Genomic DNA, 22502 nt, shown 5'->3' with positions numbered 1-22502 from the left:
AATGAAGAGTTTGGCAGACAATATTTTATGAGCGACGACCCCCAGACCCCCCAGTTATAATGTGTCCCCCCATCAATGTTGAAACCAAACCTCCACCCCTGACTGAGAGGCAGAAACATCATCAGATCCAGAGGTTCAGCAGCTGGATCTATAAAACAACATGTCTGCCCTCTGCTGGAGACCCTGAGCTAACACATCACCGTCTGTCTGTTGGCTTTTAAACTGTGTTGGGGAGTAACTAGTTACATGTAACGGAGTTAATAAAGGTAAATGTAATCTGTTACAGTTACTGGGAAAAACATGTCTGATTAAATTACAGTTAACTGTGAAAATGTTCATGATTACATTGGGAGTTAGATGTGAATATTTTCTGTAAAAAGCTTCGGCCATATGTTGAATAATATTAATTTAGTTGCTTTGCATGATTTTCATGTGCACAATGTCTTCTTTTGCCATTTCCAGTAACAGCCGTTCAGTAAAGTTAGATGCTATTATTCTGATGCTTTGGATTGGTTTTCACCCTTTTGACAGTTAAATCACCTCTCAAGCTGTCTGAGAGTTGCCACTATATGTAGGGTGGGGGGTTTGGTCATGCACAACAAAACAAAATGTGCAAGAATTAAATCCCTCTCTAAAACCATTGAATAAGTGCCATGTGCATGCCAAAACACTTATTTATTACCTTCAATATCCAATGGAAAATAAACTCAAAATGAAATAGCACAACGTGGTGTAAACATAAAACACAGAGCTTTGAAGCTGGAGAGAGGAGTTCACTTTGTGGTGAAAACAAAATACTTTCACCCAGGAAACGCTGTTCTTTCTCCGGGAGTGTTTTAATACAAATCTGATCTTTTTCCTAAAATTAAAGTTACATTATGTAATTTTTGGAGTTGATTCTTAGGAAAAACCCCTTTGTTCTCTCCCAAATATGTGCTCATTCATGTGTAATTACTTCCACCAACTAATCAAAGTATTCTCGTAAGCGTAGAATCTGCCATTCAGAATCATTCAGAATACATACAGGCGAGTCGCTTGAATGACAGCCAGCATGTAGCGCCTCCATCTTTAAAATACCTTAGCCAATGATGGACATACCTCCGCCTTTCGCACTTTTACACTCAGTGGCACCATGACGAATGCCAGCCGGGAGGCAAAAAGCGAATTAAAACGACAACTTGACAGGCAAAGCAACAAGACCAAAGTTAATATTGGAGTGGCTAGAACAGCTGCATGTAAACGATGGAGATACTAAGAGTTCATTTTGGGTTCAGCCACCGTAGCAGTTGAAACGTGCTCAGAATGAGAAGAGCTAGCGAGTAATATTCAGTTGGTTGTCATATACAATTTCACCGCTAGATGGGAGGAATTCTTACACAATGCAGCTTTAACGAGTTTTTGTCATCACTGCATTACGCTCACTTTTTCTGGCTTGACTCCACTACCATGACCCCTGAAAGGACGGTCATCTGGCGGTGCCTGTAGCCGGCTCACAGTCACTTTTTGGCGGCTAAACAACTGCCGCTGGTAGCCGGCGTCCCGGAGCTCTGTAGCAGCTGAATACAACCAACAACTGCTGCTCGGAGTTTATCATTCTATGCATAGACAATTCAGATTACAGTACTCTGGATTAGGACAACTTTAAGTTATGCCCCCTTTTCAAGTTAAATCCCTCTCTTGCAGTCTGCAGTCTAGAGTCTTCCAGTCTCTAAAAAGTTGAACATTTTGATATTTGAATGGTTCTTGTGGCTGAACGTGTGCAAAAGTAAGACACCACCAAAAAAAACATACGGAAGATCAAAATAAAGAATCAAATAATAATACTGTGAATGCTGCTGAAACCATTCTTTATAATAAGTACTTTTACTTTTGTTGAAGTATATTTTGATGCTGATACTTTGTTTTTTTATTTATATGTTGAATCCATGATTTTCTCTAATAACTGAGTATTTCTATATACATTATCCCATAGGAGGACATTCATGTAGTCTTACAAAATAAACGTTATCTTATTACTTAATCTATTCATCAATGAGTTTATTTGTATTTTGGATGAGTATTTTAACCTTGTTGTATTAACATAATTAAATACTCACAAGAATATAATAATTTGACACTAATCAATAAGTCAGGACCAGACACTGTTTTTGTGACAATATGTCTTTTATTTTTGAATGCTTAGTTGATTATATAGTAAAGGAAATCAGATGAATAAAGAACACAACACATCAGTTTTAGGAATAAAAAGTAACCAGTTCATTAAACCAGTGGACTATATGAATTATTAATAGTTATTATGAAGTGTTATTACAGTTGCATTCTCCTCTTGTATCACAGAAAGGTCAGACAAAATATACACTTTTATTTTCTATCTGGACATTTTAGATAAAAAGATCATCACCACTCATGTCTGGTAGGTTTACCTTTGGACAGAGTCAGGCTAGCTGTTTCCAGTCTTCATGCTAAGCTAAGCTAACGTCTGCTCGAGGGAACTTCATATTTAGCATACACACATGAGAGTTGTATTGATCTGAACAATAACTCTCAGAGAGAAATCTAATTGTGTTAATATTTTATGAGATGAGTGGGCGCTGTTTATAACAGATAATATTCAGTAAACTAAAATAGAAAAGATGTGTGAGTATTCAAATGTTTTCTGTATTTCATTTTGTGTTATTTACTGTAGATTAAAAGTCCAATTACTGATTTGTGTTTGTCCAGCTCAGTGAGCCAGTTTCTGTCTAATTTTAAACCCAAATGTGAACTGTTCCCTAACTCTTCAGATAATAAACAAGTGAAAGTGAGTCATCTGTCAGCAGAGAGCTGTTTCTGTCTGCTGAACAAACTGAAAGAGAATCAATGATAGAGATTATAGATGAGCTGTAGAGGCATCATGATGGTGGGTTAGAGTTACACACACAGGTTCTTGGAGCACACGAAAGAAGCCTGGTAGGTACAAGCTGCGTCGTTCCAACTGTCTGTAGAGAGATTTTCCAACCAATGTAACTGATTACATTTAACTTTTATATTTAAAAGTGCAACATACAACAATATTTTTTAATGTAATTTTTTACCTCTCCAGTTCATCATAAGACAGCTCTCCCCTCCACAACAGTTGTTAGGCTCCCCTGCACCCCATCCTTTGTAGTTGAATTGGGATCCATCAGACCACAACCACATACCCTCCTGGAGGAGAAAGATTGGTTTAAAGTGGAAGTAAAATCAAGAGTTCATGTTGTTGTAATACTCATTCAGGCCACAAGAGGATCCTCCTTATTTTTTACAACAACCCAAGTGGAAACTGGGTGAAAGTCTTGTGTTTTCTCCTTAACAACCCCCGACCTCCTCCCTACGAGGATCTTCACGCTCTCATACAGCAGCAGTCAATGTGCTGCTGACAGTAATAAATATGTGGAGTACATACAGATTACAGAGGTTTACTTTTCACAACTATATGTACGAATAGTTCATGGTTACAGGCTGAGAAACAGGCTTCAGCACTTCCTGTGTGATGATAAAAGTCTCACCTTCACTGCGTCAAAGCCTCCGATCCAGGAAGTTGTCGGTTTACCGGTCACTTGGAAAATGAAGTCTTTGATGAATGCATATTCCGCATCTGAGTGGATGGAAGCCAGAGTCCCACCAGCGGTCTGGCAGAAGGTCTAATGGAGACAGTATCATCAGTTTAAAATGTTTAGAAAGAAACAAAACATAATCACATTATTAACAGTTTTACAGTCACAGGGGGACATTTTAATACTTTTAATCAGTGGTGTGGAAAAAGTATTCAGATCCTTTCCTGCAGTAAAAGTACTAATACCACACTGTAAAAATACTCAGTAAAAGTCCTGCATTGAAAATGTTACCTAAATAAAAGTATGTAAGTATGTATGTGTAAGTATCATCGGTATCAACGGGTCTCGGGAGTGTTTTGATCTTTTTTCTAATGATGTGGTATTAGTAGTGTTACTGCAGTAAAGTATTAGAGTACATTGGTATTTAGCATACATGTGTTATGATAGAAAGAACTGCTGTACCTCTGCATCGGGCCAGGTCTTTGTCTGGATGTAGAAAGCGAAACAGCGAGAGCCAAACTTTCTCCAACCAGGAGGGCAGCAAGCTTGACCCTGTATGAACAAACAAGCCAAAAACAATCAGACTAATCTATATCGACAACTGTTCATTTATGGGATTGTTCTTTAACAGCCAATGACATTTACGGTTGGGGAGACTGGACTGATTTTCTACTGTTTAGTGTTAATCACCATCTAACTTACCAATTAAGAGCTACATTTAGCTTTAGATGTTATACGAATATGGTTCTTATTTTATCAGCTCACAATTTTTAATGCACATTAATGAGTCCCACTATTATTGAAAAAAATGAAAAATTGAAGCTTATCAGTAGCAGAATTAACAATGAACAATTTGCAGTTGACTTTAATGTGCTGCAAACAGCACAACCAGCAAGTTAACATAACCATGAGTAATTAGAATCATTATATGAGCATTTGTATCTATATGTGCAATAACATCTGCTGAACAGAGCCGACATTTACCCAAAAGTGAATATTGTAAATTGTTTATTAAAAACTGTTTAAAAATAACAGAAAATGTATTTTTACTGTAGCTACACCAAACACCAAATATCAGTTTTTAATTACGGGACAAAACGCGGGTAATGAGCTGCCAGATCTTTTTCTGTTATTTTAGTGATTTATTTTTTAAGAGTGTACTTACATATGCAGTCAACAGTCCGCTGGACAAACAGAGCAACAAAGCCAACGGAAAGACTGATGTCATCTGTGGAAAGATGTTAAACAAAGTCAACAAACTGCAGACAAGGAAATAATGGCAGACAATGAATGACTGCAACTGATCATTAACAAGCCATTTATCAAATTAAAGATCGGGTGGTGATGGCACAGTGGATATGACACATTCCTTTGGTGTGGGAGACCCGGGTTCGATTCCCATTGTGATACATCAACCAATGTGTCCCTGAGCAAGACACTTAACCCCTGGTTGCTCCAGAGGTTTGCGGCCTCTGACATATATAGCAATTGTAAGTCGCTTTGGATAAAAGCGTCAGCTAAATGACATGTAATGAAAAGTAAAAAAAAAGTATCCTGCTAGTTATAAGTGTATTATATGATATAGATATGGTTTAATATTTGATAGATTATGCATCGTCATCCGCTTTATGGGGTCGGGTTGCGGGGGCAACCTTTTCCCAAACCTCATTAGCCAACTGTGACTGGGGGATCCCGAGGCGTTCCCAGGCCAGGTTGGAGATATAATCCCTCCACCTAGTCCTGGGTCTTCCCAGAGGCCTCCTCCCAGCTGGACGTGCCTGGAACACCTCCCTAGGGAGGCGCCCAGGAGGCATCGATACCAGACGCCCAAACCAACTCAACTGGCTCTTTTCAATGCGAAGGAGTAGCAGCTCTACACCGAGTTCCTCACAGATGACTGAGCTTCTCACCCTATCTCTAAGGGAGACACCAGCCACCCTCCTGAGCAAACCCATTTCAGTCTCTTGTACCTGCGATCTCGTTCTTTCAGTCATGACCCAGCCTTTATGACCATAGGTGAGGGTAGGAAAGGAAACACACCGATGGAAGCTTTGCCTTCTGGCTCAGCTCTCTTTTGTTATAACAACGGTGCGGTAAAGTGAATGTAATACTGCCCCCACTGCGCCGATTCTCCGGCCAATCTCCGGCCAATCTCCCGCTACCTTCTCCCATCACTCGCGATAAAGACCCTGAGGAACTATAACTTCTGTACTTGGGACTCATTCCCTCCACCCAAAATGTCCTCACGATAAAGATAGGATTAGTTATCATTAAAAGTATAAATAGATGAAATTGTGAGAGTAAATTGAAATATGAATACCTTTGCTGAGGTGGTGATTGGCTGACACAGAGAAGAAGAACAAGCTGATGACTGTCACTGAAAGAAAATGTCAGATCTGAATACTATTAAATACTCAATAATATCAAATTAGGTTAAACTTAACCTGATTTACATCATTAATGCATCCACAATCTGTACTTAATTGTATCTTTACTCAACAGGAATAAACTCTGCAATCTAGCATAAACAAATATATATCAAATTTTCAGACAAATCTTTTAATGATAATGATGACAATACAATGTGAAAAACGTCCATTATACTCACATCAATAATCTTTGTTCTGACTGGTGTGGTTTGGGTTTGGAGGGAAAAGAGAGTCCTTATATACCTTGGGAAGGGGAGTGGTCTTAGTCATGATTGACAGTTCATGCAATGATGCAGGTAGAGACTTGATATTTAACCAATATTTAACAGGGTGTAAATGTCAGGATCAGGTGTATGAGGGTGTCTGGATACAATGAACAATGTGTGTTTAACATGTGGACTTCTGCGTTGTGTTTATTTTATTCACCACACCGTGACACAGGACATCACCTTTCACACAAAGTGCTTTGCACATTAATGGCAGAGGTCACAGTTATCATAAATACACGACCACTCTTACATGTGTCAGTGGACCCAGACAATCACTATACTCTCGCCGACGATGCTCCTTAAGCCAGTTCAGACCAAAGATTTGCCAAGACAAAACAGTTTTAGAAGGTCGTAGAGAAAGTTGCAGCGGTCTGAACCGGCCCGTCTCAGTTCAAGCCAGCTGATAGTGGCGTCTGCAACTCAGCTGGTCAAGTCGTAGAGGCTGGTTTTAGAACATTTGGGACGTCACCTATTTTCAACATCCAATAGCAAAGTCATCTTTTAAAGTCAGCTATAAATTATAGAAATGAAATTATCCATAATCCATTTAATATCTGTTACAAACAGTTAACTGGTTGAAATGACAGATAGACACAGGTTCATCATGTGCCCCAAAACACGTATAGTGGAACAAGCTAGAACATGACTGAGCAGAGAGAGTACCTTAGTACTTTTTTACTTTAGTAGTAAATTAGAGAAATAAAACGTGTTTTCGCCGATTCATCACTAGAAATGTAACTGTAGCAAGCATCTCAATTTCACTAACATTATCCACGTTCATATTTAGACAAAACAAATGATATATCCAGCTACAAAATGCCTGGAAGTCGGAAGTTAGAATGGAAGTACAAAGAGTTGTTGCTATGGAGATGATACATTACCTTGTCTCTATGCATTGGCGTTAACCAGCAGGTTTTAGGCTGCTGCAGACCCGTGCTTTGCAAGCAGTTGCAAGTTTCAGTTTGTCTGGTCACTAATCTTTGGTCTGAACTAGGTTTTAAGACCAGTTCAGACCAAAGCTTCGCGACGAGACGAGTTAAAACTTTCAACTTATTGCAACAGGCCGGTCTGCAGCGTTCTAAAACCTGCTAGTTCACACCAATGAGATGAGACGAGATGGTGTATCAACTCCATAGCAACGACTCTTTGTACTTCCGTTTGCTAGTGATATTAAAATCATGCTACAGTTGCATTTCTAGTGATGAAACGGCGAAAACACGTTTTATTTCTCTGAGTCACGGCTTTGTTCTAACGCCACTGGGCGCTCCCTCTCTTCAGTCTCGCTTCACCATATACCGTTCCCGTGCTTTTGAGGGGTCGTTGAGGCTTCGTCTAATACTCTGCCATTTCGACCAACTGTTTGTAACACAAAATAAAATGGATTATGGTTAATTTTATTTCTATAGTTTATAGCTGACTTTTCCAGCTGACTTCTCTATTGGCCAGGTGCTCCCAGTTACCTTGTTAAGACCTCAGCCACGGACCTGCAAGTGCACAAGAAAGACAACAGTAGACAGGCACGAGGCAACAGGTTCTGGGCCGTCACAGTTCTCACATAGAACTTGGGCAACAACACTATAACAATTTTTTTTTTTTACTTTTTGGGCTTTTCCACCTTTATTTATTTGACAGGACAGCTAGGTGAGAAAGGGGAGAGAGAGAGAGAGAGAGAGAGAGAGAGGGGGAAGACATGCAGGAAATTATCACAGGTCAAATTCGAAACCTGGACCTCTGCGTCGATGCATAAACCTCCAAGTGTATGTGCGCCTGCTCTACCCACTGAGCAACCTGGCCACAAAAAAAGGTTTTATTATTAATAAAATTTCTATGCGGAACAAAGGATTTTTTAAAACATGTTCATAGAGAGGAAACATGTAGGTTTGCTGATGAATCTGGGGGAATTTCCAGCTCATGAATGATGTAAATTGAGACAGTGGTACCCAGGTCTCATTCAGGTCAGTGACCAACATAACCTCATAACCTCTCCAGGCAGAGGAATACTTCAACTTTGTCCCTCCATAGATGAGGAGAGATGTAGCAGCTGTATGATAAGACAGAGCTGGTCACCCTGCCAAGGCCATAGAGAAAAGTAAACTCAACACAGTTTGTATATAATGAGATATCTGGGCACAGTCAATATCTTTGTTTACTTTGAAGGTTTAACTAAACTTAACGCCATCCAGTTGGATGTTTAAATACATCTTCAGGAAGACAGCTTCAGAGAGTTGGGATGGCACCAACACTGTACTGCGTGATCCTAAATCCTCCTCAATTGAGTGTTTATGCTCCTTTCCTTTCATGTTTAAATGCTCCTGTGTAAATCATCAAAGTCTCCTAAAAACCTTCACATATGTGTAATGAGTTGTGCTGCTCCTGAGTTTTTCCTTAAGAGTATTCACCATAACCAGAGTCAGTATGTAAACACATACAGGGGAACAAGGAACCAAAGACAAGAAAACTTTGATACGACAGTCACAGTCTGTGCTTTTATAATTATCTCAACAACTGCCTGTAATATATTCATCAAACTCTAACAACAAGCAGTTTTCATACAGCAATATAACAGTAACAATAACTGTCACATGAATAATTATAAAAATAATGGTCACAACTTTATATAACAGTGCTTACTGAACAGCATATGCACCTGTTGTATTTTAATGCAGGCTGATAATAATAAGTAAAAACCACTGCTGAGTGAACAGAAAAGGCTCCAGGATTAATAAATCTGGCTGTTAGCCTGGTCAGGAGCAGGACTAGCTGCACAGAATAAATCTCCATGGTAACTTAGGTGCCTCTGCTTTGTGCAACCTAGTCAAGGCTAATTCATCCAGGATAACTGGAATATCCCGGCTTAATCACTCATCCTGGTTTTGTGCAACAGGCCCCAGCTGTGAGCAGTGTGACAGAGTTGATCAACTGAGATCATAGGTGTGGATTTCAGGGGGGATGCAGGGATATGTCCTCCCCAATATTTAGAAGACGTAGATTTGTCTCCCTCAAAAAATATGAAAAACTCACTCCTCAAAACATGTAGGTAAAACAATAACTGTGTCTACTTTACAGCATTGGGGGTTAAAGAACATGAAGTGAAAAATAAAGACAGATTTATGTAGATTTAAACTTTGGAGCTTCTGGCTTTAACAAGGTCTCATTCTCTAACAGATTAGTTGTTGAGATGGAGATGATTCCTAAAATAACAGATCCTGAAACACGTGTGATGTTTTGAATGTGAAGAAAGTTTTGAACAATAAAGGAGAATAATCATTTCTTTTATATAAATAAAGACATTTGCACCATAAATTGTTGCATCAAAATTCACCAGAATGCAGGAAATGAAGTCTTTGACAGACAATATTTTATGAGCGACGACCCCCAGACCCCCCAGTTATAATGTGTCCCCCCATCAATGTTGAAACCAAACCTCCACCCCTGACTGAGAGGCAGAAACATCATCAGATCCAGAGGTTCAGCAGCTGGATCTATAAAACAACATGTCTGCCCTCTGCTGGAGACCCTGAGCTAACACATCACCGTCTGTCTGTTGGCTTTTAAACTGTGTTGGGGAGTAACTAGTTACATGTAACAGAGTTAATAAAGGTACATGTAATCTGTTACAGTTACTGGGAAAACATGTCTGATTAAATTACAGTTAACTGTGAAAATGTTCATGATTACATTGGGAGTTAGATGTGAATATTTTCTGCAACAAGCTTGGCCATATGTTGAATAATATTAATTTAGTTCCTTTGCATGATTTTCATGTGCACAATGTCTTCTTTTGCCATTTCCAGTAACAGCCGTTCAGTAAAGTTAGATGATATTATTCTGATGCTTTGGATTGGTTTTCACCCTTTTGACAGTTAAATCACCTCTCAAGCTGTCTGAGAGTTGCCACTATATGTCGGGTGGGGGGTTTGATCATGCACAACAAAACAAAATTTGCAAGTATTAAATCCCTCTCTAAAACCATTGAATAAGTGCCATGTGCATGCCAAAACACTTATTTATTACCTTCAATATCCAATGAAAAATAACCTCAAAATGAAATAGCACAACGTGGTGTAAACATAAAACACAGAGCTTTCAAGCTGGAGAGAGGAGTTCACTTTGTGGTGAAAACAAAATACTTTCACCCAGGAAACGCTGTTCTTTCTCCGGGAGTGTTTTAATACAAATCTGATCTTTTTCCTAAAATTAAAGTTACATTATGTAATTTTTTGAGTTGATTCTTAGCAAAAAACCCTTTGTTCTCTCCCAAATATGTTCTCATTCATGTGTAATTACTTCCACCAACTAATCAAAGTATTCTTGTAAGCGTAGAATCTGCCATTCAGAATCATTCAGAATACATACAGGCGAGTCGCTTGAATGACGGCCGCCATGTAGCGCCTCCATCTTTAAAATACCTTAGCCAATGATGGACATACCTCCGCCTTTCGCACTTTTACACTCAGTGGCACCACGATGAATGCCAGCGGGAGGCAAAAAGCGAATTAAAACGACAACGTGACAGGCAAAGCAACAAGACCAAAGTTAATATTGGAGTGGCTAGAACAGCTGCATGTAAACGATGGAGATACTAAGAGTTAATTTTGGGTTCAGCCACCGTAGCAGTTGAAACGCGCTCAGAATGAGAAGGGCTAGAAAGTAATATTCAGTTGGTTGTCATATACAATTTCACCGCTAGATGGGAGGAATTCTTACACAATGCAAACTTTTTCCTAAACTTAACAAGTCGTTTTTGTGCCTAAAATTAACATCGCTGCATTACACTCACTTTCTCACACTCATCTGGCGGTGCCTGTAGCCGGCTCACAGTCACCTTTTGGCGGCTAAACAACTGCCGCTGGTAGCCGGCATCCCGGAGCTCTGTAGCAGCTGAATACAACCAGCAACTGCTGCTCGGAGTTTATCATTCTATGCATAGACTGTTCACATTACAGTACTCTGGATTAGGACAACTTTTAGTTATGCCCCCTTTTCAAGTTAAACCCCTCTCTTGCAGTCTGCAGTCTAGAGTCTTGCAGTCTCTAAAAAGTTGAACATTTTGATATTTGAATGGTTCTTGTGGCTGAACGTGTGCAGAAGTTAGACACGACAAAAAAAAAACATACGGAAGATCAAAATAAAGAATCAAATAATAATACTAATATAAGACTAATAATCTAATTATGAAATGGAGCATTCTTTATAATATGTACTTTACTTTTGTTAAAGTATATTTTGATGCTGATACTTTTTATTTTAGTATTTAGTATTTCTACACAGTGGTTTTAGGTACTTTTACTTCTTTTGTTTTCTTTTTCTCTCATACTCATAATAAAGAAAACTTTATTTTTATTTATTTTATATCAGTTTAAAACTTCAAGAAAAACAAAACATAATCACATTATTAACAGATCTCAGGGCAGTTTTACAGTCATAAGACACATTTTCATACTTTTAATCAGTGGTGTGGAAAAAGTATTCAGATCCTTTACTGCAGTAAAAGTACTAATACCACACTGTAAAAATACTAAGTAAAAGTCCTGCATTGAAAATAGTATGTAAGAATCATCGGTATTAACGGGTGTTCATGTCTCAGAGTGTTTTGATTTTTTTTCTAATGATGTGGTATTAGTAGTTTTACTGCAGTAAAGTATTAGAGTACACTGGTATTTAGCATACATGTGTTATGATAGAAAGAACTGCTGTACCTCTGCATCGGACCAGGTCTTTGTCTGGATGTAGAAAGTGAAACAGCGAGAGTCAAACTTTCTCCAACCAGGAGGACAGGAAGCTTCACCCTGTATGAACAAACAAGCCAAAAACAATCAGACTAGTCTATATCGACAACTGTTCATTTATGGGATTGTTCCTCCGCAGCGCTGTGGAGATAGAGCTGGCAATGCAAGACTACAATCAGAGCAACCCAACGAGTCAGAGATACTGTTCTGACCTGGGCAGGAGGTTTTAATTTCTTCACAACACTGTGATCACAAACATTATTATACCATTATAATAAATACCATACCATTATTATAACTTACGCAGGCAGTTAAGAGCTAAATTTAGCTTTAGATGTTTTAGACGAATATGGTCCCTGTTGCACAGGTTTTTATCAGCTCACAATTTTCAATGCACATTTAGGAGTGCAACTATTATTGATAAAAATGGAAAACTGAGACTTATCAGTAGCAGAATTAACAGTTAACAATTGTGCAGTTGACTTTAATGTGCTGCAAACAGCACAACCAGCCGGTTGATAAAACCGTGAGTAATAAGCATAATTATATGAGCATTTGTATCTGTATGTGCAATAACATCTGCTGAACAGGGCCGACAACAAGATTGTAAACTGTTTATTAAAATAACAGAACATTTATTTTTAATGTAGCTAAACACCAAATTTCCGTTTTTAATTACGGGACAAAATCTGAGTAATGAGCTGCCAGATCTTTTTCTGTTATTTTAGTGATTTATTTCTTAAGTGTATACTTACATATGCAGTCAACAGTCCGCTGGACAAACAGAGCAACAAACTAAACGGAAGGATTGATGTCATCTGTGGAAAGATGTTTAACAAAGTAAAAAAAAAACTGAATACAAGGAAATAATGGCAGACAATGAATGACTGCAACTGATCATGAATGAGCCATTCATCAAATTAAAGTATTCTTCTAGTTATACGTGCATTATATAATAAAGATATGGTTTAATATTTGATAGATTATCTAATATTTAAAATGTCTATGATTAAATACACCAAGTTTTATCAAAATAGATAATGTCCTCTCAATAAACACCATCCATCTTCTTCCGCTTATCCGGTAACGGGTCGCGGGGGTAGCAGCTCCAGCAGGGGACCCCAAACTTCCCTTTCCCGAGCCACATTAACCAGCTCCGACTGGGGGATCCCGAGGCGTTCCCAGGCCAGGTTGGAGATATAATCCCTCCACCTAGTCCTGGGTCTTCCCCGAGGCCTCCTCCCAGCTGGACGTGCCTGGAACACCTCCCTAGGGAGGCGCCCAGGGGGCATCCTTACCAGATGCCCGAACCACCTCAACTGGCTCCTTTCGACGCGAAGGAGCAGCGGCTCTACTCCGAGCTCCTCACGGATGACTGAGCTTCTCACCCTATCTCTAAGGGAGACGCCAGCCACCCTCCTGAGGAAACCCATTTCGGCCGCTTGTACCCTGGATCTCGTTCTTTCGGTCATGACCCAGCCTTCATGACCATAGGTGAGGGTAGGAACGAAAACTGACTGGTAGATTGAGAGCTTTGCCTTCTGGCTCAGCTCTCTTTTCGTCACAACGGTGCGATAAATTGAGTGTAATACCGCACCCGCTGCGCCGATTCTCCGACCAATCTCCCGCTCCATTGTTCCCTCACTCGCGAACAAGACTCCAAGGTACTTGAACTCCTTCACTTGGGGTAAAGACTCATTCCCTACCTGGAGAAGGCACTCCATCGGTTTCCTGCTGAGAACCATGGCCTCAGATTTAGAGGTGCTGATCCTCATCCCAGCCGCTTCACACTCGGCTGCGAACCGATCCAGTGAGTGCTGAAGGTCACAGGCCGACGATGCCATCAGGACCACATCATCTGCAAAAAGCAGCGATGAGATCCCCAGCTCACCAAACTGCAACCCCTCTCCACCCCGACTACGCCTCGATATCCTGTCCATAAATACTACAAACAGGATTGGTGACAAAGCGCAGCCCTGGCGGAGGCCAACTCTCACCTGAAACGAGTCCGACTTACTGCCGAGAACCCGGACACAGCTCTCGCTTTGGTCGTACAGAGATTGGATGGCCCTGAGAAGGGACCCCCTCACCCCATACTCCCGCAGCACCTCCCACAGTGTCTCACGGGGGACCCGGTCATATGCCTTCTCCAGATCCACAAAGCACATGTAGACCGGTTGGGCATACTCCCAGGCTCCCTCCAGGATCCTTGCGAGAGTAAAGATCTGGTCCGTTGTTCCACGACCAGGACGGAATCCGCATTGTTCCTCTTCAACCTGAGGTTCGACAGGTTCGATAAACACAGGATTCGTTATTATTAAAAGTAAAAATAGATGAAATTGTGATAGTAAATTGAAATATAAATACCTTTGCTGAGGTGGTGATTGGCTGACACAGAGGAGAAGAACAAGCTGATGACTGTCACTGAAAGAAAATGTCAGATCTAAATACTATTAAACATTCAATAATAAAAATTAGGTTAAACTCATCTTGATTTACTAATGGATCCACAATCTAAACTTAATATTCTACAATCTAGTATGAACCAAATATATCAAACATTGATTAGTAATGATAACAGTACAGGTTGAAACCTCCATTATACTCACATCAATACTCTTTGTTCTGCCTGGTTTGGTTTGCAGGGAAAAGAGAGTCACAGGCCCTTGTATACCTTGGAAAGGGGAGTGGTCTAAGTCATGATTGACAGTCCAGTGTCCAACATAACAAATATCAGATATTCAAAGTAAAATAATTTTTATTTAAACAACAGCCATCTTGTAACAAGTGTGTTTCATCTTTGTGTTATTGTAGTAACCTGCAACCCAGTTGTTGGAGTTATACCCATAAATCGTTCTGAAATGATGTTCAGAACTGCACGTAGGCAGAAAAACATGTCAAAAACATGATACCACCTAACCACCTTATTTATCTAAGCTTATTACACCATTTACATCAGCAGTCCGGCTCTCACTCTCAGCTCTCTTGATGCTGGTCTCCCAGTCATTCCCCTAGTAAACAAAAAATCAGTTTGTTAAAGAGCCTTGTCCTACCATGCCCCTAACCTTTGGAACGGCCTTCCACTACAAGTTAAAAAGCTAATATCAACTGATATTAAACACACACACACACCACACACCATACACACAGTGGGATTGATAACCCACCTCTACTCATTACACTATAGCCAACCAGAACACACCATTCTTTCTGTCTTTCCCAAACAAACTGTTTCAGTTATTCTCTCATGATGCTGGTTCTGTATTTGTTTATTATTACTGCTTTAATGCTGTTCAATTGTTTTGTTGCTCTCTGATATTTCTGTGTTCCTTTAATTGTAAAGTGCACTGAGACCATGTAGCTGCCAACACATGGCTCCTGAACATTGCTACATTGTGGCTAAGGGTCTTCTTAAAGAGGTATTTTGGGAACGAGTACAAGATTGCTACTGCATATATAGAAAAAGTTTCTTCTCTTGGACAACAATCAAGTCTGAGGATGTCAAAGCCCTCCAAGCTTATGCATTATTTCTGTGTGGATGTTGTAATGTGATGGAAGAACTTCAGTTCATGCAATAGTTAGATATACAAACTAACATGAAAATGGTTATTTCCAAGTTGCCCTTCAAGCTCAGGGAACGAGGGAGAGCCAAAGCTCATGACATTTATGAAGCGACAAATGACAGAACTCATTTCACAAACATGACTGCATTTCTTGAGAGACGTGAGAGTCTTGGCTGACCCAATCTTTGGAATTGTTGATGGTGTAAGCCTACAGGTTGTTGGCTTAAATACTTCCAACAAGTTTAAACCGCAGTCAAAGAGCAGAATGAAAGGAAGCAGTTTTACCACTACAGTGACTCCAATGGATTCTGATGAAGACAAAGCTGTAGAGAATTGCACAAAGAAAGAGACCATGTCATAACAGGTCTGAGTTGATTTGAACGCACCATAAATAGGTGTGTGCACATTACTCAGGTTGCTAAGATGACTGATAGACTCAGAGATATATGCAATAATAAAATAATGTATAATAAAAATCTATACAAAAATATAGGGAGGAAAATTCATTTAAATATGCAATAATTAAGATCAGTGGATATGATGGAATAGTGGCACACAAATGTGCCTGAGGCCACCAAATTTAGGCTATACTGCTATACTGCTCTCTGGGAAGGCCTGCCCCCAGACCCCCCTACACTAGTTAAATGTTAACAGGTCTCCCATTGGGCGAGATGTGGCAGTAAACACCGTAACGGTTTATTGAAAATGTGGGTGTCTCCATCAATCATAAATTAAATGTAGGCTAGTTGGAATCCGTGATTTAGAGAGACAAATGGTTAAGGGTCTTTCATTAAAAGTCCTCCTCCTGAACAATCTGTCCCCCTCACTTCTTAAATTATGGCTACGCCCCTGTGTCCAATACCATCATCAAACTTGTAGACGACACCACCGTAGTTGGACTTAACCTAGACTTTGACAACTGAGACCAAGGAGGTGATGATAGATTTCAGCCGGTCAGGGTGTACTGAACATCCCACTCTCTGCGGGACTTCTACACAGGCCGACCGAGAAAGAAAGCCAGCTGTATTATGAAGGACCCATCTCACCATGGATTCTCCAAAGAGTGGGTACAGAGCAATAACATTTAAAACAAATCAGCTGAAAAACAGCTTCTTTCCGGGAGCTGTAAAGACTGGCAGGCTAGTAAAGGCTAGCGCTAGCATGCTAGCTCGTTCTCAATGGAAAAACACTGCTACAACACGCACAAATTCACCCTAATCTACAAAATAAATTGTATAGAACTACTTCCATGTCCCTTTTCTGCAGGTATTCCACACAAAGTTGGAAGTGTGCCCTCGTTTAGAAGAAGTCTCCCGGCTAATCCTGCCTTGTACTACTAAAGTTGGAGAAACAGCTAGCTAGCTCATGTAGTCCTTACCTAGCTACTGATCATGTGATCTTACCTAGCTACTGAGCATGTGATCTTACCTAGCTACTGAGCATGTGATCTTACCTAGCTACTGATCATGTGATCTTACCTAGCTACTGAGCATGTGCGACTGTCAACAAAGATGTTACAGCAGTGAGAGGTCTCACTCTGTAGCTAAAACAGAGACCTCAACACAGGGTGAAAAGAGGAGCTGCAGCAATGTGCAGTACAACTAAAATATGGTGTTTTTTGAAAATGAAACCATGTAAACCTATTCTGATACAACCTCAAAATACAATTATGAACCTGAAAATGAGCAGAATATGAGCACTTTAAAAACGTGTTTTACTATTTAAGATAACTTGTATATATTTTGCTTTTATTCATAATTTTTCTAGTTGCCTTTGTGTTCTGTTTACTTAAGCATGACATTAAGCAAAAAGATGGATAGATAATTTTTATGCGCCGAAAGCGCGATTACCGTCAGTCCGCCTGCTAGTGACAGATAATATCCTGTGTACTGTTAATGTCATGGCAAGGCAATAATGTTAACGTTAGTCAATAACTCTTTTCAGCAAGCGATAGTCCTTCTGTTTTTGAGTGTGTTGCTGCTGTTTGTGTTAAGCGCCCTGCTCTGGTAAGTTCAATGTGATGTTATTCCTACATGCACCCAAATGAGCTAGTGGCTAACGTTAGCTGTAACTTTTACTCACACAAAGTTAAGGTTATGGGCATAATAGTTACCGAATGAACTCTGCAAGTTTTCATTAAACCTTTACAAACTTCTTTTCATTATAGGTTGAAGTGGAAGAAGTGCAGTGAGCATCCCCCAAAATCAAGGTGACTCAAATGTTGATTTAGGCTGTAACCTATTTTTCACCATTTCTTTTATTTGGAGCCTAATTCATTAGCATATAAAGCTGGCCTTACACTATATCTTGCTAATATTTGTGAATAACAAGTTAGCCACCCTCTGAAGTGGAACAACATGGTTTCTGTGTTGTCAGACAATTCATTTAAAAGTGTAGGAAGAGTGGAAGCAGACACACTCTGTGTGATTTCATAATATCAAAGCATAAAGCAGATAAGACCCCACCTGTATTTTGAAATCTGATAACATTGTTATTTGCACTCTTGGTCATAAAGTGCTTCACTGGTTGAGGGGTCAGCCCTGGTCTAGATCAGTTATTTTAGGCAGTCAGCAGTGAATGAATGGACACTGAAGACTTTGATCGTTTTTTTGCAAAGTGAGTTGTAATAGTAGCTATAAAACCCAGTCTTTGCCAATTATTTTTGCTTTTTCTGTCCTTGAGTAAATCAATCAAAAGTCTCTTAAACAATAAATATCTTGCTGTCTGTTTTTGTGTGCATGTGCAGACCTACATTGTCACCAGACTCACCAGAGAGCAACTTTATTGGTAAGTTACATTAACACTTGAAATTTTGTATCATATTTTGTATCATTAATTTGTGGGAGGTTGATTGCATATTGATTGTTTTATCTATGCCCACAGGACCAACTTACTCCAAATATTGAACAAGTCTGACCTTTCTGTGGTAATCACACATTTCACATGCAGGAACATTAATTATGTTAAGTTTTTTAAGTAGTGAGTCTGAAGCATGAGGAATTTTAGTGGTCAAATGATTCAATGGAGTGGAAGTGCAAGTTGTGTGCTGTCACCTCAGACACCCGGGCCTATTTATTTAGGCACTACCGTTTACAGCATAGTCATTATTCAAGAGTTAGCCCTTTGCCATGTCACCACAACTCTTGTATTTGTACATTTCCGTCATTTAATGCATTGAAAATTCATTTATCACGTGTCCACAAAGACACATGCAGAACTGGTGCTGGTGAAATAGCACAAGTAAGAGCCTGGAAGTGTGAGTGGATGGTATGGATGGAAAATGAGTCTGAAATTTAAGATGGGGGATTATCATGGCAAGCTGTCAAGATCTGGATGTTTGGAGGTGTCTGTCAGCGCAGGTAAAAGGAGCAAAAATAACCCTGACAAAGAGCACCCACACTCCAACATAAAAAGAGCCAGACGAGCTGAAGTGAACTTCCTTCCAAACTTTCCCAAGGGAGAAAGTCAGGCCAGTTTGGAAGAAATGAGACTGCAGATTATGGACGAAGTTCAGAAGAGTCAGCAAAACCTACGCTTGATAGAAATGCTAATGCAGAAGACCTTTGTCCTTCGTCGCCAGGAGATAATTCAGGAAAACCCACAGGTGAGGGACTTCTTGGGGAAATGGCCGGCTCTTCGGATTGAATCACAGGTAAAACACAGACTCTGTCTTTCTCTTTTCTGCCACATATTCACACATTTTTCTATGCCAAATTTTGAATATGTATCACATTCAAATGGAACAGCAAATGCCACTATTCACTGTGGGTAAGAACTATCACTTTGCATGTGACCATGTTGCTCAACAATGTATTTTAACGGAACATGTTGCATCACAAATGTGTTTTCTGTTGCAAATCGAGTATTAGTCTTTTTATATAATTATTTTTTTGAGTTTTTGGTTTTGTAGCTTTGTGCTGAGTTCTAACAGATCACAAACGTCAACCTACAGAACCAGTTCTATGCTGTGCTTGACCAACATACACCTGGACTGGTGGCCTTGTATAGGCAGAAGGCACGAACCGGCACGAACCGGAAAGATATCAGAGGCGCTGCGTGGCATCTTAAAGATTTATGATCTCCAGGTGAGTTAAAGATTAACTTTGAGCTTTAGGTCCCACTGGACAGCAGGGCCTCAGGGTGTCGTTGTCTGTCTAACATTTTGCCAAATGCCATGAAATTTGGTCAGCACATCCATACTGAAAAAAGAATGAAATCTGTTACATTCATTTTTGCTTGTTCTTCCAGGAAGTGAGCGATGTCAATATGTAGCCCTTCGTGCCCTCCCGGTATACCTGCGTGAGGAGGATCCACAGTTCTTCAAGACTTGGAATATAAGTATTCAGTATATTCACAGAACTATTAGTATCTCTAGCAGCCACTTAACTATATCTAGTTACCCCTTAGTAAACCTTGTGTGTAGGTGTCATTGTAATGGTAAATGGACTGTACTTAGTGTGCACATGGATATACAATACGTATATGTAAAATCCCTAACCTCATGTAATCCCAAACCTTAATCTCTCACAAAGCCCTGGCCTAACTTTACCCAGACCTGGAGAAGGCTAATCATTTGATTGACCTTTTGTCTTAACCTCTCATGAAATAACACACACACTCACTCTCTCTCTGTAAAAATTACTTAAAATACCTTTTATGAGATGCTGTACATTACACATCACAATACAGCACCCACTATCTAATACCTACCTGCATATTAATAGCCTGTTGAATACTCAGCTGTAAAATACCTACTGTACCTGGGTACACTTACCTATTAAATAACAACCTGTATGATATTAAAATGTAAAATACCTGCTGCTACACTTACTTCTTTTATGATGGGCTGTAGAATAGACAGCTGTAAAGTACTTACCTGTATTCCTACCTGTGGGTTGTTGGCCTGTAGAATAGTTACTTGAGATATACCTACTATATACTGTACTTACCTGTTGAGTAATCACCTGTAATATACACGCACTGGCCTTTTCATTAGGTACACCTGTGCAATCTAATTCAATCCATTACAACAACTCTGATATAAATTCTATATCTATAAAGTTTATATATTTTCATTTTCATTTTGACATTGTCAGAAAGCTGAAAATTCTACTATGTTTATTATTGAGGTCATAGTGGGTGAAAATGATGTATTAGGGTTAAGGGTGCTCCGATCAGGATTTTTGGGGCCGATCACTGATCGCTGGGAGCAGCATCGACCGATACCGATCACCGATCACTGTGTCTATTTGACCTTCTATTTATCATGTCATATATTTATCATATATTCATTTTAATATTCTTAACAACAATTTATAAGTATTAATATTAACAGAAGATAATGTATTGTGAATTGTCAACTGTTTACTTTTATTGACAGGAAACGTTCAACATTCCAACACACTTTAAACAGCTTAGAGCTTAACATATAAAGCCTTATTTCAGAATAAATTACAAAAAAAATGTCCTTGTTAATTTATACAAACTTAAAGTGTACTTAAACGTAAAGTGCAGAGCAAAGAAGAAAAAAAATTCACATATCTTGGGATGTCAAGATAAAAAGGCATGAGGTGTAAAGTATTTGAGGCTTGTCCTCCTGCTGTAATGAACTGAAAATAGAAGCCATGACGTAATAGTCACACATGTTTAGAGAATGTATCAGTAATTGTTTGGCTTTTTGTCTAGCTCAAAATCAAAAAAATGTCCTTTCAATCACTGCAGACATTTCTTCAGCAAAACAAATTCTTTGTAGTTTTAACAATTTCAGACTAATACTAAGGTAAATAAATGTTCTTTTAGCTCCACATCAGGGCTGAATACAAGTGAAGCTACACAAAAACCATTCCTGTCTAATAAAAAAAAATGAACAGTCTATCTAATCTAGATCCATTTTAAAGAGACTTCATATCTCTTGGGATTTCAAGAACTGCAGCTTAACAGAACCACAGCTGCACTGTCATGAGGTCTTCCGCATCATGATTCAATGTCTCCTAAAGCTTACTTGTTAAGCATCAATGGCAGATTTTTCTTCAGAAATATAAGCATCTCTGCATTTTTGGCAGACAGCTTGCTCCTCTCCTCATCTACAATATTCCCTGCTGTGCTAAAAAGTCGCTCACTATCTACACTTGTGCATGGTGCACAGAGGTAGGCTCGTGCTGCTTGAGCGAGAGCGGGGAAACGGCTTTTATTGTCCTGCCAAAAAACAAGCGGCTGTCCGCTCCGTGGGATGACTGGCTCCGATAGATGACTGGCTCCGATAGGTAGAGGTTCATCTGCGATGATGTTGAGCTGCTGATTTCACCGCCACCATGTTCCCCATCTTCATCCAACAACTCAGCATACATAGCATGCAAGGAGCCAGCTCGTGGTACTTTCTCTGGGGGCTTCCAAACTCGCCTCGCCATTCTGCTGCTCCAGTCCAGTGGCGAGGACATCAGAAAGCAGCCCGCGGATCTGGAGCTTGAGTGCATTGGAGAAATATCTGTCTTTATACCTTTTTTGTTAAAAATAAAAACAAAACATTAATGGATTTACTTAAAAAAATAAGAATCAGAAATACTTTTTGATCCCCAAGGGGAAATTGGGTTAAGTTACAGTCTCTCCTTTCTAGAAAATGAATGAAGGAAATGCCAGCCAGCCTGCCTACAAAAAGATTAACACACTGTAATTATTTAAGGCATTTATATATATATATATATATATATATATATATATATATATATAAATATATTTCAATTTATATCAAAATGATTTCAATATAATTACATTCTCTGACAGTGAAACAACTGGACACACACACACCTTTTTATATACAGTCTATGACACACACACACACACACACACACACACACACAGAAAGAGGAATGTGTAAATGAAGTTCTCACCTCAGATCGAGCACTGTAACGATGGTATACAGGTGCTTCGATTGAATGTC

General features: G+C 39.5%; 1 protein-coding gene across 2 annotated transcripts; it reads right to left on the bottom strand.

Annotated features, from left to right (window-relative positions):
- Nucleotides 1–2712: 2712 nt before the first annotated feature.
- On the bottom strand, nt 2713–14684 carry LOC116064195 (ladderlectin-like). Of its 2 annotated transcripts, none has more exons than XM_031319246.2 (7): nt 14612–14684; nt 14370–14426; nt 4741–4803; nt 4038–4127; nt 3528–3662; nt 3075–3186; nt 2713–2978 (listed from the first exon to the last, which is right to left on the bottom strand). In XM_031319246.2, the coding sequence occupies exons 3-7, from the start codon at nt 4801–4803 to the stop codon at nt 2911–2913; spliced, it is 468 nt and encodes a 155-aa protein (XP_031175106.1). In that variant the 5' UTR covers nt 14370–14426; nt 14612–14684; the 3' UTR covers nt 2713–2910. The 2 variants fall into 2 exon arrangements, with proteins under 2 accessions (XP_031175106.1, XP_035859855.1); XM_036003962.1 differs by having other exon boundaries at nt 2713–2974; nt 3067–3186; nt 14612–14682.
- Between the last annotated feature and the right edge of the window lie 7818 nt (nt 14685–22502).

Source organism: Sander lucioperca, chromosome 8 (assembly GCF_008315115.2).
Source record: "Sander lucioperca isolate FBNREF2018 chromosome 8, SLUC_FBN_1.2, whole genome shotgun sequence".
NCBI classification, from domain to species: Eukaryota; Metazoa; Chordata; class Actinopteri; order Perciformes; family Percidae; genus Sander; species Sander lucioperca.
This window is presented reverse-complemented; position numbering and strand designations above follow the sequence as displayed.